Here is an 18193-nt window from a genome sequence, read left to right as displayed (position 1 = left end):
TTAAAAAAAGGGAGGGGGATGTTTGTTTGACAGTTCACCTCTCTCCCTCCAGCATGAGAAAAAGTGGAATTTTATTATTGAATCCGAAATAAACATAAATTTTTTATCATGCAAAAGTTCTTTCTTAAAACGTTTCTCAACCCCTGAGAGGATGTTAGTAGACATCACTAAGCATATTTAAAGAAATAGAAGTTAATAAAAAAAAAACTTACTCGAATGGACTCATTGCCTTCAACAAATCCACGACACCAGTCTGGAAAGTGTTTAAGATTAGATATAAATAAACATAATTTAACTACACATGATCTATAATGAAAAAAGAAATCACCAATGCAACAGCACAAACACAGAAATAAACATGCACCATAAAAAAAGAATAAAAAAAAATAAGAAGAAAGACAGAAGGAGAAAGGAAGACTGCTTTCCTACTTAGCAATTAATATAGATCAGTACTTGAATGAGGCCTTAATTCTACTCATCCATCCAGTTACATAGGTCAAACAGCATAGTCATACACAATCAACCGTAAAGAATAATCCATGGACAGGCAGTCGTGTCGTAAGTAAGTATAAGTCGTCATTTACCAATTAATAAAAACAATAAAAAAGACAAATAATTCAGAGGCAACCACCCAACACAAGGGCTCATCAGGAGAATACACATTTGCCTATAGGGTTTCGGCACTTTAAATTCCCTATCCAGGCAAGTTCATTCCCTATGGTATTCCCGTGCTAGGTATCATCCCCAAAATATATGCCAATGAAAAAACAAATGTAAAACAACGAAGTAACTCCAGAACTAGCATATTATACCATGGTTTTGTTCCTCGTGTATTTATATTAATCTGAATGAACATACCAATCCAAAATCTATATTAATACTGAACAATTATTAAAAATTTTACGAACAATCATATACGAACAATTAAATTTTAAATCTATCTTGCAAAACAAGTCTAAATCTAAATCTTACAAAACAAGTTGTCCTATTAATTTTAATAGGAATTACAAATTAACAAATTACAAATTAATTACATTCTTATGTAATTAATTGCCATAAAATTCAATTTAACCATTAATTATGATGTAATCGGAATTTAGGGATGTGGTATGGAAATAAAAATGTCTCTGATGCTGATTATTTGCACAAACTAACTACACAACCAAAACTGATAATGCAAACAAATATGTACATTTCCAGGATCTTTTTCCTGGAAATGCAATTTTAAAATAACAATTATAATAATATAGAGCACATAAATACGCAAAAGGCCTAGTCTTAATTGTGTAACACATATATGCTGTTTCGTTACACGCTAAATAATAGCTTAATGGTCGTAACGAACAAATAAACGTTCAAATGGGTACAAAATCGTCCTGAGCAGAAATATTAAAGCATTAAAAATAACAAATTACTACTACTACTACTAACAACTCACTACAGCACGAAGCCGCCTGAGACCAACACGGCTAAGTACGCACGCTTCTCCTCCATCCATATCTATTCAAAGCCTCCCTCTTTACACCCTCCCAAGAAGTTCCCATTTCCTTTAAATCTTTCTATGTGACATCTTCCCACCCTAGACGAGGACGACCTGCTTTCCGTTTACCCCTACACGGTTGACCGAAAAGGACAATCATCGACAATCTGTCATCCTTCCTTTGCAGAACATGCCCTAATTATCTCAACCTTTCTTTCATTATAGCCCTAGAAAACGGGATTGAACCACACTTTTCGTGCAGTCTACTGTTTGAAATACGATCAGTCAGCCGGGCACCCAGAACAATCGGTAGGCAATTTTTCTGGAAAACATCTAGTAAATCTTCATCCACTTTTCCCATGCTTCAGAGCCATATTTGACAAATGTCATCACTTTACATTCCAATATTCTAATTTTGGTTTGCAGACTTATCTTCCTATTGTTCCAAACTTTTTTTAATTGAGAAAAAACATCATGAGCCTTGGCTATTCTACTTTTAAGATCTTCACTGCACTCACCGTCTTTACTAGTAATACTACCAAGGTAAATAAAGGTAATACCTGATCAATCTTTTCGTTACCAAACGTCACCTTTTCATCTTCACTTATTCCCAGCCTAGTGACTTAGCCTTCTTAACATTAATTTTCAAACCAATTCTAGCACCCTGAACCCACAAAACCTCTAAAAGTTCATTCATTTTGCTCACACTTTCATCTAATATGCTTAAATCATCAGCATAATCTAAGTCCAGGAGAGCATTTCCTCCCCATTTGATTCCGTGGTCCCCCATTGCCTTTCCTGTACACCTTCAGACAAAGTCCGTCAAAACGATCCGTATAGAAGGGGATAGAAAATAACCCTGCTTGACTCCTGATTTAATACAAAACCAGCTACTGACCTCATTTCCTATCCTAAAAATAACATATTCATACAGAACAAAATAATAACTTCCAGTTCATTCATTAGATTTGTCTGACACAGTTCAATAACTTGGTTCATCCAAAGTCTTGAGTTGTAAATTTCTTCTCTGATATTGCCTAAATTTAAGTTGAATTTCTAATGAAGGTGCCAATTCTTCTTATTTTTCTGATTGCAAAAGGAACGCTTTTGAATCTTTAGTTATATACTTGATTGGTCATATCTCCCCATATAAATGACGTGTTTTCGATGTAATACCTTAAATTAGGTATTTTTTTTTTCCAAGACCACACCTAATTTAATTTATTAAGTCAAACATAAGTGGTACTAATCAGTCAATCCAAATCAATTAATCAATTAATTTCAATCACCAAAATCATAAAACAAAGTAATTGCACATTCCTCCCCGCATGGCCAAAAAGCCTGGTAGCTTAGCACGGAACAGACCAACTACCTACGCTACATAAAACTTGACAGCACAAACTTCCAAAGAATATAAAGAAAAGAAAGAAAGAAAAGAAGCCCATTAATTCAACGCCATGAGCAAACACCTAAAATGTGAGTTTTATCTCAACCAGATGAATAGTATATTAAAAACAAAATCAATCAGGCATTTTCTTTGTTATTATTTTTTTAATTAATTTAAGGTATTAAGTCAAACATAAATGGTTTTAATCAGTCAATCCAAATCAATTAGTCAATTTACAACTACCTACGCTACATAAAACTTGATAGCACAAACTACCAAAGGATATAAAAAAGAAAAAAAACAAAAGAAGCTCATTGATTCAACACCATGAGCAAACAAGACTGAGCAAAAACGAGCAAACAATTTGCTCAGATGAGCGAACACCTAAAGTGTGAGTTTTATCTCAACCAGATGAATAGTATATTAAAAACAAAATCAACCAGGCCTCTTCTTTGATATTATTTTTTTTTTACGAATAAAAAAAAAACAATCAAGTACATTCATCTAACTAGCACATGTTCTGCAGACTAAGTTTGCTCCAAGAGGATTCGATACCTTAAACATCATTTTGTGAGACTTAACGTCGGCTGACTGTCTCAAAGGCAGAGGGTCTATTAGCGAACTCTCCCAGTGGACTACATATCATTGAAACCTATTGAAATTTCGTGATTTGATTACGAAATTTAACCGAAAAGACAAAGGAATTGTGTCGGCAAAGTTTTTAATCAAAGAGGGTTGTACCACAGAAAATAGGAAGAAGTGTCAAACTGATCAAATGACATTTCTTTTAAGAAGGCATTTTCCTAGCAGGCATACTAGAATGTTTTCAGGGACAACCTTTTCTTGAACTTAAAAGGAAAAAAATTCTGCTCCGTTTGATAGAAAAAAACAACAACTAAATTTGCACTTTTTAATGAAATATGTTTCTCTAAAAAAATATATATATCTATGTCCGGCACAAAAAAAAAGAAGTTATATGGTTTTTCTATGATCTCAGGGAAAATATATGTCGACTTTTATTTTTCTGCCGTTTGTTTGGATTGATTATCCAAGCTTTACAAGTTATGACAAGACCGCCCAAACAACTCCAAACAGTCTGGCCACACAAACTAAAAAAGTATATAATAGACGAGATGGCTGATTCTTTATGGTATCAAATCCCAGAGGAAAGTGAAAATTAATTACAAACTATTCCGAATCCAAATTTTAAAAACCGATTCAATTAAAATCTAAATTTTTGCTGCATAAAAATTAAATTCAATTAAAGGGGTTTTGAACGTGTTCTAGTTGTAATGTGTTCTAGTCGGGTAATGCTGTAATGTGAGTGCCACCACAGCCGTATTCAGGAGGGAGGAGTTATCGGATTTCAGTGTTGGTCTAGAAATCTACTTTGTGTCAGTTAAATTTCTTTTCTTTTACGAACCAAATTAGCCTGTGTAACATATTTACACTGTTTTAGCTCAAGGTTTGGTGCATTGCTCTCTCGAAAAAATCGCCCCAGAAAATTTCGCCCTATCCGAAAATTGAGTAGCCAAAGGGAAATTGCGACAATGAAAACAATGAAGAAAAGAGAAAGCAATTCTCTCTTTTTCAAGTGTATGAAGAAGTTGGATTACTAGTTTTATTTATTCTCACGAACAAATACTACTATTACTTAAAACGCTGTTTTAAAGAAATTAAAATTAAATAGTTTTCCCCTAAGCATAAACGATGATTTTTTTTTTATTTTAAACGCATTATAGCTGGTCAAAGAAACGAATTTTTCTTGCCAGGTCAGGAAGAGGAGTGAACCGAATCTTTTCTACATGAACATATGTTAGAGTTTATCTTTAATCTTGCGAGTAATTGTGTTGCGGAGCAACACTACTGCTTTAGTATTTTTTTTTTTTTTCACCGTGATCAGCGACCTGTAGCTCCGAAGTGGTAAGAGTTAAAAATTTGAGATTTTTCAGAGGGAAGGGAAACGTGAAACAGAGTAAGAAAGTTCCAGAGAAGTTCCTAAAATTTCTAACGGTTTTCCATAAAAAAAAATAAAACCGTTTTTTTCTTAGAAACTGTGCGTTCGATGTTTGGCGCCAAGTTAAGACGACCCTAGCTTCGGAAATAAACTTGTTAGAAATACAGTTATGCTGAACTCATGTAGAACTTTCATTTGTCTCTTCGAGAACCGGAGCACAAAATTCCGTAGCTCTTACAGATTTCCCGGAAATAATTCCGGAAAAGTCCATCTCGTTCCGATTTTTTTTTGAATTTTCTCAAATTTTCGATTATGATGTTTCTTATATTTTTATCGAGTAGTGCTATGAAAAGTATGCAAGAAGAAGTGAAGTGTTCTATATACCAAGTTGCTTCGTTCTCTAAGAAATAATTTCCGAAGTTTCGACGTTCTAGAGGTAACTTCTGTTCTGGACCAGCTAGAATTTTTTTTCCAACGCGGTTCGACAGGTCTCGATCTCCTAACAACTGGAGCTTACAATAGTTTCTTTGGGTTTTTCTATTTGGAAGTTTTGTCATGCCCTCGGGGCAATTTAAATTTGTTGGTGAATTTGGTTTGTTTTATATTTTCCTAGCTTAGACAATCAAAAGTTAAGCAGAAAACTATAAGACGTTATTGGCGTCATGTTAAGACAGCCCTAGTTTCGGAAGTAAACGTTTTAGAGATAAATAATCATGAACTCATATAGAACTTTTATTGATCTTTTCGAGAACTGAAGCATGAAATTCCGTAGCTCTTACAGATTTCCCGGAAATAATTCCGGAAAAGTCCACCTCGTTCCGACTTTTTGGAATTTTCTGAAATTTTTGATTTTGATGTCTATTTTATTTTTATCGAGTAGTGCTATGAAAGTTATGCAAGAAGAAGTGAAGTGTTCTTTATAACAAGTTGCTTCGTTCTCTTAGAAATAATTTCCGAAGTTTCGACGTGCTCGAAATAAAACCATATCAAAGATGCTTCAAGATAACAATCGAAGCCGCATTAGAAAAATGTTCTTTGAAGGACATAATGGAGACTGTTGCTCCGCAACTGTGTCCCGTAGGGCACAGTTGCATGTGTTGCTCCGCAACTGTGTCCTAAGGAACAGGGCACAGTTGCTGCAACACTTCCCGTTGCACAGGCAACGGAGGTCTAGTTACTCTTCTAAATAAGCCCAGTTATTAAAAAAGCTATTTAAAAGAAATTCCAATGAAAAGTTTTGCCAGTGCATAAATGGGGAATTTTTATTCATCTTACATGCATGTTTTCTCGTCAAAGAAATAAAATTCTCACATTGATCCCAGATAGAAGCAAACCAAAATTTGGCTTAACTTAAACTTCTTAAACTTTTTTGCATGCTGAGCAATGGTCTGCGACTCTGAGAATTTTTTTTTTATTAGATAAAATTTGGCAAACCTGGCTAAAGGTAAAAAACTGAAAACTTTTTCGTATGTTGAGCAATGGTCTGTTTTGTGCAGGTTCCGACCTTCCGATTCACAGCCTTCGCCTGGGAATGCAAAGTATGATTGGGGGTAAATCATCCGACACTTCCCGTGTCCCCAGCCCCCTAGATTTCTCCAGTTATGCATTTAGAGTTGGGTCGACTCTGGCTGAGCTTACAGAGTCACACCATTCACCCTGTCCCAAAACAAATAACCAGCGACACGAAGACGCAAACCCCTAGCCTCAGGGTTTCACGGGACTTAACGGGACTCATAAACCAAGGCCAAATCTGGCTCTCGAAGCTAAGTTCGATTCCTGTTAGAGACTATATTTATTCTCAGGAGTAAAGACTCCTTTGAGCGAAAAGCAAAAACTATATTTATCTAAAAAGGTACTTACCGAAAATCAAACGCAAAGATAAACAAGAGCTCATATGGCACTTGTGACGAGGCCGGAAGAGCCAGGAGCTCATATGGTATGAGCTCTAGTAAAATTCTAAGAATCAATAGATTGATTTAAAAGGAAAATCAGAGGCTTAATGCCAGTCGGGATTTAAAATAAGAGCTCTGAGTCACGAGGTCCTTCTAAATGACAAATTCATTAATATCCGATCACCCACTCGTAAGTTTCTAATTTTTTCTAATTTTTCCTCTCCCTTCAGCCCCCCAGATGGTCGAATCGGGAAACGACGATTTCTAATTTAATCTGGTCTGGTTCCTGATACGCCTGCCACACTTCATTGTTCTAGCTTACCTGGAATTGCCAAAACTAGCAAAACTGGGACAGACAGACAGACTGACAGACCAACTAACAGAATTTGCGATTGCTATATGACACTTGGCAGATGCCAATTGGCATAAAAAGAAAAGTAGGGTGAACAAAGGTACAGCCTACACAAAAGTTTCCCCAAAAGGAAACTCAAAGTTTTCCAGAGAAATTGCCTACAGATTATTTTGGGTACTCGACTGACTAACCATATTTCAAACAACAAGCTGTACAATAGGTGTGGTTCAATCTCACTTTTAAGGGCTATACTGAGAAAAAGGTTGAGATGGCTAGGGTACATTCTGCAGATGAAGGATGACACATTACCAAAAATTATCCTTTTCAGCCAACCGTCTAGGGCCATACAGAAAGCAGGTAGTCCACAGTTGGGGTGGGAGGATGGCGAAAGGAAAGATTTAAGGAAAATGGGAACTTCCTGGGAGGGTTTAAAGAACGACGCTTTGAATAGATTGGGATGGAGAAGGAGCGTTCATAGTTGTGTTGGCTTCAGGTGGTTTGATGCTGCAGTGAATTGTTAGCAGGAATAGTTAGCAATGAAATTTTTTTTCAAGTGCATAAACAGGGAATTTTTATTTATTTTAAACATACTTTCACCCGTCAGAGAAACAAACTTTTATTGTTGATACAAAACAGAAGCGGCCACAGACCTTTTAATTTTATTGAGCAAGGCTAAATTGGGCTGTCATTCCTGTAAGAGTCTTTGTTCTCACGAGCAAGTACCTTTTTGAATAGCTATAGTTCAATAAAAAGCTACTTTAATACACTTTCTGATCAAACATTTCTGCCAGTGCATAAATAGAAAAATTTTATTCATTTTAAACATGTATTTGCTGTCCAGAGAAACAAACTTTTATTGTTGATCCAAAACAGAAGCGGCCAAGTCTTGGCCTACAGAGACCTTTTAATTTTATTGAGCAACGCCAAATTCGGCTGTCATTCCTGTAAGAGCCTTTGTTCTCACGAACAAGTACCTTTTTGAATAGCTATAGTTATTTAAAAAGCTACTTTAATAGACTTATCGATCAAACATTTCTGCCAGTGCATAAATAGAAAAATTTATTCATTTTAAACATGTATTTGCTGGTCAGAGAAACAAATTTTTGACGTTGATCCGATCTATTGTTTTTGAGCCTATCTTTTCGTGCGAGCAAGTACAGCCTTGAATAGCTATAGTTATTTAAAAAGCTACTGAAAAGAGATTCTAATTTAAAGTTTCCCCTACTTCCCAGTTCTCCATTTCCAGAATTTTTATTAATTTTACCCCATATTTGATTGTCAAAAAATTAATTTTGAAGATTGACCCAAAACAGAAACGAGCCATATCTCGGCTTTCTCACTGTTTGAAAGAATTCCATGATAAACTTCTTAAAAACACATTTTTCCGAATGCTTTCAAAAAAATATGATAAGAATTACCTTGACATTCTTCTAGGATGCAGATACGATCCCCAAGTTTAAAGCTAAGCCGATGTATTCCATTTTTGTTGAAGCAGGCAACAGCTGAAGAAAATAAATCCTGATTAAAACGATATAATTCAAGACACAAGAAAAAAAGGAATGAGGTAACATCGAAAAGACAAAATAGATAGTAAAAATTTCATTCCTGATTCATTAATTTTTTTTTTATTTTTATTATATTATTTATTTAACAGTCCAGTTTTGAGCCTTATTCTTCTTCTTCTTTCATCGCCAGGTTAATAAACATAAATTATTTTTCAGCTGCATTTAAATAGAGCTGATAAACTAAACTATTAAGAAATTATACGGTAATATTTTATATGTATACATTACATTATATTTTATGATTAAAATCTTTTATTAATATTTTATGCCCATTTTAATTTTGTATTACGTATTTATCGTTTTTTTTTTATACTATGTATTTTATATAAATAATTTTTTTTAACATTTATTTATAATATACATTTAACTTTTGGCAAGATCCGCTTTTTCTGGAAGTCAATTTAATTTCTTTAATAACTAAAGGAGGAATTTCTATTAAAAACCCACTTCAAACAGAACTTTAATAAAAGATAGTATTTTTCGAATTCAGTTTCAGTATGTTTTTGTTCATCTAATATATATATATATATATATATATATATATATATATATATATATATATATATATATATATACTTTAACACAATTTACCATCTATTCTATTCATTCCTCCTCTTTAAATTGTATTTTAGCTGTATACCCAGGTAGCAGCTGAGCTTAGTTTGGGTGCAATCATGTCCTCCGCTGCTCTAAACATTGGAGCAGATCCCTCTACCGAATCCTTTTTCTATCTTCGCTTTTTTCTTCGCACTATTTAAAAATATTTCCTTTTCTCAAAATCGGTTTTATCTCTATTTATGAGTTGTAAAAATAACTAACAACAAAGATGAATCTATTTACATTAAAAATATCATGCTTGCCATATCTTTGAAAAATTGTCTTTGACAAAATTGTCAGCACTGTCATATCTATAATGTCACTGTGACCTTTTTTGTATTTAGGAATGGTTGCTAATACTAATCATTAAACCAATTATTACTTTTTCCTCTTCTTATGTCAAATATACGTCTTGACTTAAGAAGAATTGTTTATAGAAAGTAAAGAGGCAGTTGGCAAAAGATGCCAAAAACATAAAACCTATGTTTAAAAAAAAAACATATTTGTTTTTTCTCTTCTTATGTCAAATATACATCTTGAGTTAAGGATATTTGCTTATAAAAAAATAAGTGGGCAGTCGGCAAACATGATAAAAACCTAAAACAAACATAAACAATGATATTTAAGGATGAAGCCTGGCTTCAAAAAATAAGCAAAATGTATTCCCTAAACTGCTTGAGGGATAATAAAACTGCTTGAGGGATAATAAAACAAATAGTGAAAATGCTAATAAAGGTGATCATAAGTGCAACAACTTGGTAAAGCTTACTGAATTTTGGAATTAATAAATAAATAAATAAAGCAATGTTTCTCATCCAATGGTTTCCCAATAGCCCAAGAAATGTTGGCTTCTCAGCCACATTGTGTATACTCTCAGTAGCCATACTTCAAACATTAGGAAGAATTTATAGTATAAAAAATCAGAACATACAGTAACTGTTCATTGTCTCCTAAAGTGACTCTCTGGTCTCCATGAACATAACACCTTTTGAATTACCACAAACAACATATAGTTAACTTAGTTTCTACCTTGTCTAAATCTTCCTTTTTTGTTATTTTTTATGTTTCTCTTTACATATTTTATTCCTTTAGGTTATTGCTATACATTTTTTGTAAGAATCAAACTAGCAAGGCTTCTTGACTATACAAGGTACATTTCTTTAACATGGCCTCCAAATACGCTGTGGTCTCAAAACCGCTTTAATTTTCTATTTTCTGACACCCAATTAATATTGTCAGTTTTAAACTGCAGCAGGTATAGAAGGTAAAATTGGAGGTGACAGTGCCAATTTTATGCCTCTAATAATATTAACCAAAAAACAAAATGATGCAAATCATCAGAATCATCAAACTTTTATATATAGACTTGGGATATATCTAGGCATTAGGGGCAGGGTGAGGAGACTTGGGATATATCTAGGCATTAGGGGTAGAGGGAGGGGAGATATGATACAAATGTTACAGTAGTGCCTATTATGTTTGGAAAGAGTTTTGGATTGGGAATCAAACAGTATTACCCTTTTACTGATATATTGTTTAGTTTAGAAAATGAATTTTGCACCAAGATTGTCACAGCTGGCTCCCAATAAAAACTAAAAAAAAAAAAAAAAAAAAAAAAAAAAAAAAAAAAAAAAAAAAAAAAAAAAAAAAAAAAAAAAAAGCAAACAATTGTAATAACAGTGATTACTATAAGCTATTAGTTCTTTTTCAGTATCATTTCCGCACTTCTACTCTCAAAAAGGAAATACTATAAAATCATGGAACCTACTTTAAAAAATCAAAAAATACTAGCTTGTTGCTACTATTAATAATTAACTATAGGCACAAACCACCTGCAATGCAGCTTTGCACACTTCTCCATCCTAATCCACACATAGCTTCCCTCTTTACACCCTCCCAAGAAGTCACAACTTTTCTTTAAATCTCTTTCTATTCTATATTTATGGTTAAGCTGCTTTTTCTTCAGTCCTAAATGATTGGCCAAAAAAAATGATCTTTAGCAATCCTTCATCAATAGAATATGTCCTAGCCATCTCAAACTTTCTCTTACTGTAGCCTTAAAAAGCAGGGTAGAACCACAATTTTGCTGCTTGAAATATGGTCAGTAAGACAAGTACCAAAAAAAAAATATGTAGACCATTCCCCTGGAAAACATATAACAAATTCTCTTCAGACTTTTGAAGCACCTATATTTCAGAACCATACTCAACTGCTGTCATTACTACAGCTTACAATATTCTAATCTCGGTTTGCAGACTTATCTTCCTATTCATTTCTCCACAGTTTTCCTGAAACTATACAAAGATCTGATCAGGCCAATCCTAGATTTCGGAGCATGTCTTGCTGGTCCTTTCTATAAGAGTGACATCATACTTGTTGAAGGTGTCCAAAGAGAGCTACCAAATGCAATACATTGACAGTTTACGCAGTCAGCTCTACTGCAGTAGATTACAGTCTGCTAACCTCCCAACACTTGCTTTTCAGCATAGGTTTAATGACATGATGCTCACCTATAGGTACCTCCAGCAAGCAGACCAGATGCTGTTCACCTTCTCTCCCCACCAAAGACAAACACAAGGACTTTCAAAAAGGTGTTCAAATCCACCATTAATACCAAGGTTTGACTACATTTTTTCAGCCAGCAAGCAGAGAATCATAGGAACCAACTAAGCCAAGAGACAATTTCTGCAACCTTGCCCGAGCAATTCAAAAAGAGGCTTGACAAGAAATGGGATGCCAAACCATGGAGATTCCAGTAGGAAAACCCCTCCCAGCCCTCAATACCATAGCACTTATGGAAGACAACAGAGAGTCAGCTTGGAGGATGATGTGCCTTGTCATACCCAATGATCTCACACACTCAATCCAAAGTTGTTGTTGTGTGGTGATGCCAACTCTACATTGAAGAAGAATGGTTCTTGAACCACACCTACCATGTGATCACTGTTACCATGTGGGCTTAAATTGCATCTCTCCAGCACTCTCTAGTCCTGATGGTTTGCTGCTTGACCTTAACACAATTACCAGATCTATTGCCATCATCAACTATGGAGCATCACAGTTCTTGCAACTAATTTGCTCTGAAGTACAGGTAGCGCAATTAAGGTATTCTTCCAAACTGTTTTCAATTGTGGTAAAGACCCTAGTCTATGACTATTCTTTTTTTTGACAATTACTTGCATCCACTATCTTTACTAATAATACTACCCAGGTAAGTAAAGTAGCCTACTTGATCATTCTTATTGTTACACAACATCACTTCTTGACTTTTATTTGTACCTAGTCAATACAACTTAGCTCTCTCAAAATTAATTTTACAACTTATTTTTGCACTCTGGACTCGTAAACCTTAAAAAAAATAATTCATTTAACTAACATTTCATCTAGGACACTCAAATCATCTGCATAAACTAAGTCTGGGAGAAACTTAGATTTTCATTTGATTTTCTGCTATCTCCATAGTCCTATCAATGCTGTGAGGACTGCATCACTTACCATCACTAGCCCCCCCCCCCTTAATGGAAAAATACACAACCAAAATTATATAACAGTACGTTAAAGAAGTTTGTTCAAAAAGTCAAAAGTTGTACTATTCCTAAAGAAACAGGATAAAATCAATTTTGAAGGTAAGTCTCATGGTTTTTCAATCCTTTTATAAGCTCAGTCGTTGCTCACTTGGAGTTCCAATAAAATTTCCATTTTTTTCTTTCTAGTTAGTTATTCTTAGGGCTTTTTCTGTTTTATTGCAGAACACTGCCATCTGTTCAGGTTTGTTCAGGACACATACTCAACAATTACAGTCACATTGGGGTTATTTTGGACACAAACTAAGGGGCAAATTTGGACACTTTATCAAGGTCTCTGAAATAACTCCTTTGTAGTTGAAAATGTGCATTTTTACTTTCAAAGATAATTGAATATGCTATTTTGCCAAGCATTTGTGAAGCTTTAAACCTCTCCAGAAAACACCAAATAAATCTATAAGAGTCATTGGCACTTTGCTTCATCTTCATATGCAACCTCAAAGTTTATCTTCTTACCTCTTAATATACAAAGCCATAGTCAACTTGATAAATTACTTTGGACAATCTCTAGTCAACCACTTTTAAGATTCACAAGTTCTTGCTGTCCACTTGCTTCTTCAGCTATTGATTGTCAGATAAATCTTTTTTTAATAGGTAGCCTACAATTCTAGCACATCTCCTTTTTGGCTCATTTGAATCCCTGTGATTTTTGTTTTATCTCTTAAAGAAAAATCTTTAAGATTTTGAATCTTTAAGTGTAGTGAAATATTTTGTGTTCCCTAGTGTGGACTACCTGCAATATGGCATATGCAGTACTAAACAGACATGACAACCACTTACCCAGAATGTATAACCTGTGTCTAAGGTTTGGAATCAAAATGCATACCCTCCCCAACTGGTCACACAAGATGCAAATATTGGATGTTTCAAGCCTGTGTTTTAAACAGGCTTCAAGCCTGTTTAGTGGTTTGACATCAAAATGCTTACCTTACATCTCCCCCCCCCCTGGTTGTTCAAGATGCAAATCTTTGATGTTGGAGGCTTCAAACCTGTTTAGTAGGAAATAAAAAAAATGGAAGAATGGGTTTATCTAAATCTGGATAAATACATCTCTACATACATAGTGGTAATTCTCATGATCCATATTTGCAAAAATTTCCCCCTGAAACAGAATTTCATTAGTCAGGTCTACTGGTATATTTTCTTTTAGTTGTTTTCCTGGAAGTGGCTTCAAACCTGTTTAGTAGAAAATAAAACAGAAAATGGAAAAATGACTTTATCTAAATCTGGATAAATGTATTTCTACATACAAAGTGGCAATTCTTGTGATCCATATCTGCAAAAATGGAATCAAATTCAAATCTCCTGGAATATATCCTTTCAGTCGTTTTCCTGAAAGTGGCTTTCTTTTCTAATTTAAATGCTGATAGACCACTGTTATATGAGGTGATTTTATATGATGGCAGTTCTGAATCTACTTCAGAATAGCTAGATCTAGACAGCAACAATCTCACTGCCAAAAGTCAAATTTGGTTTCTCCAGAATTATTTTGACTATTCCCAATGGCTGATGGAGCACTAGCAAAAGGATTTGGAAAACATTTGAAAGTTTGAACTCAAATATTGACCAACACACCAGGAGCTAACTGAAGGACTAACAGATAGCAAAGAATAAGATGAACAAGCAATACTATGAAGCCTAAAAACAGTTTTAGAATCAGAAAAAACTCAGAATCCCAGATTGCCTCTCCCAAAAGGTGCTGGTAGAACCAGGCAAGGTTCAAGATAACAAATTATGAATAATGTGCAAGGGATCAAAATAGGGCCATATATTTCAATGTTTTGTGTTTTCAATAATTTAGTAGCTTGTCTGACTGCTTTTTTATTCAATTGGATGTCCACCTGGGTCCATATTTGAATGAATGGAAGTCATATTAAGTTTCCAAATTAACCCCTAGAAATGATTTTCAGGTGTGTTTAAAGAAGAAGAAATACAACTGCTGGACCAAAAAAAAACCTTCAGGGCAAAACAAGTTGTTTGAGCCTTTGAAGTCACTAATTGGTTAAAAAGGTTTCTGAATATAGCTTCCCAAAATTAGCTGTTCATGATAATCCTAGCATCCTCTATGCATTTAGTCATCCTTCCCACAATGCATGTCTAGTCTTCCTGTGGATTTTGCCATGTGTCATTCTTGTTTCAACCCATGTACCTATAAACTGAATCAATATTGATAGCATCAAGAAACAAAAACCCACAGGACATAAATAATTTGGGCTATATATTTGTGCATTAGGAGGGGGAGATAAAGTATACTGAAATTGTAGTCAAAATATGTTAACTACAACTAGGCTATTATGCATATTATGAAGTAAGAATTGTTTTCTCAACAGTCCAGTTAAAGGCTTACATTCTTTTTAATTTCTTGTTGATAAAATGGTGTTAAGGTTATTTTGTGACATAATTTTGATTAATCAATAACAGGTCTTTTACCCTAGGCTATGTATTGCTTCATTAGGGGGGTTAGATTTAAATTCAAATAGGCTAGCATGTTTTTTGGATAATGTTTATATTAACAGACTATTCAGGTTGCTAAAAAATGAGATTTATTCTATATTCAGAGTTGAAAACTGAATCCAAATTTAACATTCATTTGCCAACCCTACCACCCAACACTGATGGGCATATATATAGCTTGAATTGATATATATAGGAACAGAGGTGAAAATCATTTCCAATGCAAATGAATCTTAAATTGGGATTCAGGACGCAATTCTAACTATGGATGTTGGTTTGGTCTTTCTTAGCCACCTGAATAGTCTATTATAAACAATACTTTTCAGGGATGAGCATTCATCCCTGAAAAGTTTCATTTTCCTAGCCTAAACACTTTCTGAGATAGCAAGAAGTCAATTAACTAGAATTTTACCCCATTTTTTGTACTGACTAATATCTTGTAATCTGCTTTATATTTCTTATTTTGTTATCTGAATTCTGGGTTAGAAGAGAACATCAGGCTACCAAAAGCAGACTAGCTGAGTTTTGTGAAAAAGAAAGCTTTCAGATTCTCAGGAATTGGTGTCTGTGCTGATTCCCAAGGTTTTCACTTGCCTGTGTCTAATACACACAGGAAATTTCAATATAGATCTGAACCAAAAGTAATTGTTACCCCTATGATAAACTGGCCCAATAAATGAAGTCAACATTGGTAAAAAAAATACAGCATTACCAATTCCATATTTTTTAGAGGAACAAGGACTCCAGTCCATGTTATCTAGTGAGATATTTACTAGGATGACATACAGTTCTTTTCCAAAGCTTCCAATTCTAGAATTTGTATGAGGGTATACAGACTGCATATAGTCCTTTCACCCCTTTTACTTCAAGATGGCACAAGCAATTCTTCTTTTTCATCCTCTCTTCCCTTCTGTTTGGTTTGTGGGAAGTGCAAGTACTTGAGCTGCCTGTCCCCAGTAGTTTAAGGCCAAGAGGCTGGCTGGTACCAATACAGCTCTTCCTACTCACTCTTGCTCTCTTCTGCACAGTAGATCTTCATTAATAAACTAGCTCATTTTCCATTGTCTTTTTCACAATTTAGATCATCACAATAAATCAGTCTTTCAGTATTAGGAGGTATTTGTAAGCTAATGATGGATTCAAACATTTCTTTAATCTTTAGTTTTTTGCAAATTATCTTAATCTTATTAGTTTTGGGTGCAAGTATATGGCAATCAAAAAATGTGTGTTGGAGAGTTTCTACTGTTGTTAAATACCACCTGCATAGTGGTGAATGATATAAATTTCCCCCTACCCAACCCTGATGGACAAAAATATAGCTTGAATTGATATATATAGGAACAGGGGTGAAAATAATTTCCAAAGCAAATGAATGTTAAATTGGGAATTGGGATGCAATTCTAACTATGGATGTAGGCTAGTCTTTCTTAAACACCTGAATAGTCTATTATAAACAATGCCATTTATATAATTTAGTCTGTTAATTCATCCCTGAAAGTTTCAATTCTCTAGCCCAACAACTTTCCAAGATAGCAAAAAGTCAATGGATTAGAATTTTACCCATTTGGTACCCATTTTTTTACTGACTAATATCTTGTAATCTGCTTTATATTTCTTATTTTGTTATCTGAATTCTGTGTTAGAAGAGAACATCAGGCTACCAAAAGTAGGCTAGCTGAGTTTTGTGAAAAAGAAAGCTTTCAGATTCTCAGGAATTGGTGTCTGTGCTGATTCCCAAGGTTTTCACTCGCCTGTGTCTTATACACACAGGAAATTTCAATATAAATCTGAACCAAAAGTAATTGTTACCCCTATGATAAACTGGCCCAATAAATCCAGTCAACATTGGTAAAAAAAAATACAGCATTACCAATTCCATATTTTTTAGAGGAACAAGGACTCCAGTCCATGTTATCTAGTGAGATATTTACTAGGATGACATATAGTGCTTTTCCAAAGCTGAGACTTCAATTAAATTTTTCGATTGATTATGCCAAAAAAAATCTATAGTACATGGTTGCCAATGAGCCTTGTTTGAACAAAAGTCACCGATAATTTTCTGATTAAATCTTATGTTCAAGATATTTCATTCAAGGAAAATCACCACTTGAAAATTTTTATCTTGATTGAAAAGTAAATACTAGTAAGTCTTTCAAGCTTTTATTTTGTTTTTGGATTAATTATGCACGGAATATACATGGATTGGTCAATGTTCCTATTACCTGAACAATTCTTTAGTGCCATGAAACTATTGTTAATAGATGCATTTTGACTTTTTGAACATCTTTTCTCTGTTGCAAAATTACCGCAAACTCACTGTTATGGAGTTATTATATATTTTCACATTAGAGGGGGGGGATAAAGCATAACATATATTAAATACAGCAATGGTTAGTTTACGTATTTAATATATGCTATGCTTTACCCCACCCCCCTGATGTGCAAATATATAGCCCAAATTTGTTCCTAAACTATTACAGTTTCGCCATTTCAAATATCCGATCAACGAAAACGAAAATGATTGCAATTCTATATGTGTAAATACAGGATATTTGGGCCGGAATAACTCCATAATGGGAGTTTGCGGTAGTTTTGCAAGAGAGAAAAGATGTTCCAAAAGTCAAAATGCATCTATTAACAATAGTTTCATGACCCTAAACAATTGTTCAGGTAATAGGAACACTGACCTATGGATTTTCCTTTTCATCTCTGCATCCACTCTTCTGTTTTTTTTTGTCACGAGACTCATTGCAAAGACACTCATTAGCTGAAAACCAATAAACAACAGAATTATGACAGCCTAACTGAACAGGAACTGTACAAAAGTAACAGTAAAACCATTCTATGGCTCAGCTTATGAAGTAGAAGACACTGTGATGTAACAGTTCTACATACAGGGATGGGCGCAATTGCTATGTGACAAGA

At 34.3% G+C, this 18193-nt stretch overlaps 1 protein-coding gene across 1 annotated transcript in view; it reads right to left on the bottom strand.

The window, feature by feature from the left end:
- The window catches only part of LOC136034245 (dedicator of cytokinesis protein 3-like), a 248524-nt gene extending 231243 nt beyond the window's left edge, over positions 1–17281 (bottom strand). Inside the window, exons 1-3 of the mRNA XM_065715385.1 lie at positions 17139–17281; positions 8487–8570; positions 213–253 (exon numbers count right to left, since the gene is read on the bottom strand). Coding sequence (XP_065571457.1) covers positions 213–253; positions 8487–8570; positions 17139–17178 — 165 coding nt within the window. The 5' untranslated portion in view covers positions 17179–17281. The remainder of the gene's footprint in view (positions 1–212; positions 254–8486; positions 8571–17138) is intronic.
- Positions 17282–18193: the final 912 nt, after the last annotated feature.

This window comes from Artemia franciscana, chromosome 13, assembly GCF_032884065.1.
Source record: "Artemia franciscana chromosome 13, ASM3288406v1, whole genome shotgun sequence".
Taxonomy (NCBI): Eukaryota; Metazoa; Arthropoda; class Branchiopoda; order Anostraca; family Artemiidae; genus Artemia; species Artemia franciscana.
Note: the sequence above shows the minus strand (reverse complement) of the source record. Positions and strands in the feature narration are given on the sequence as shown.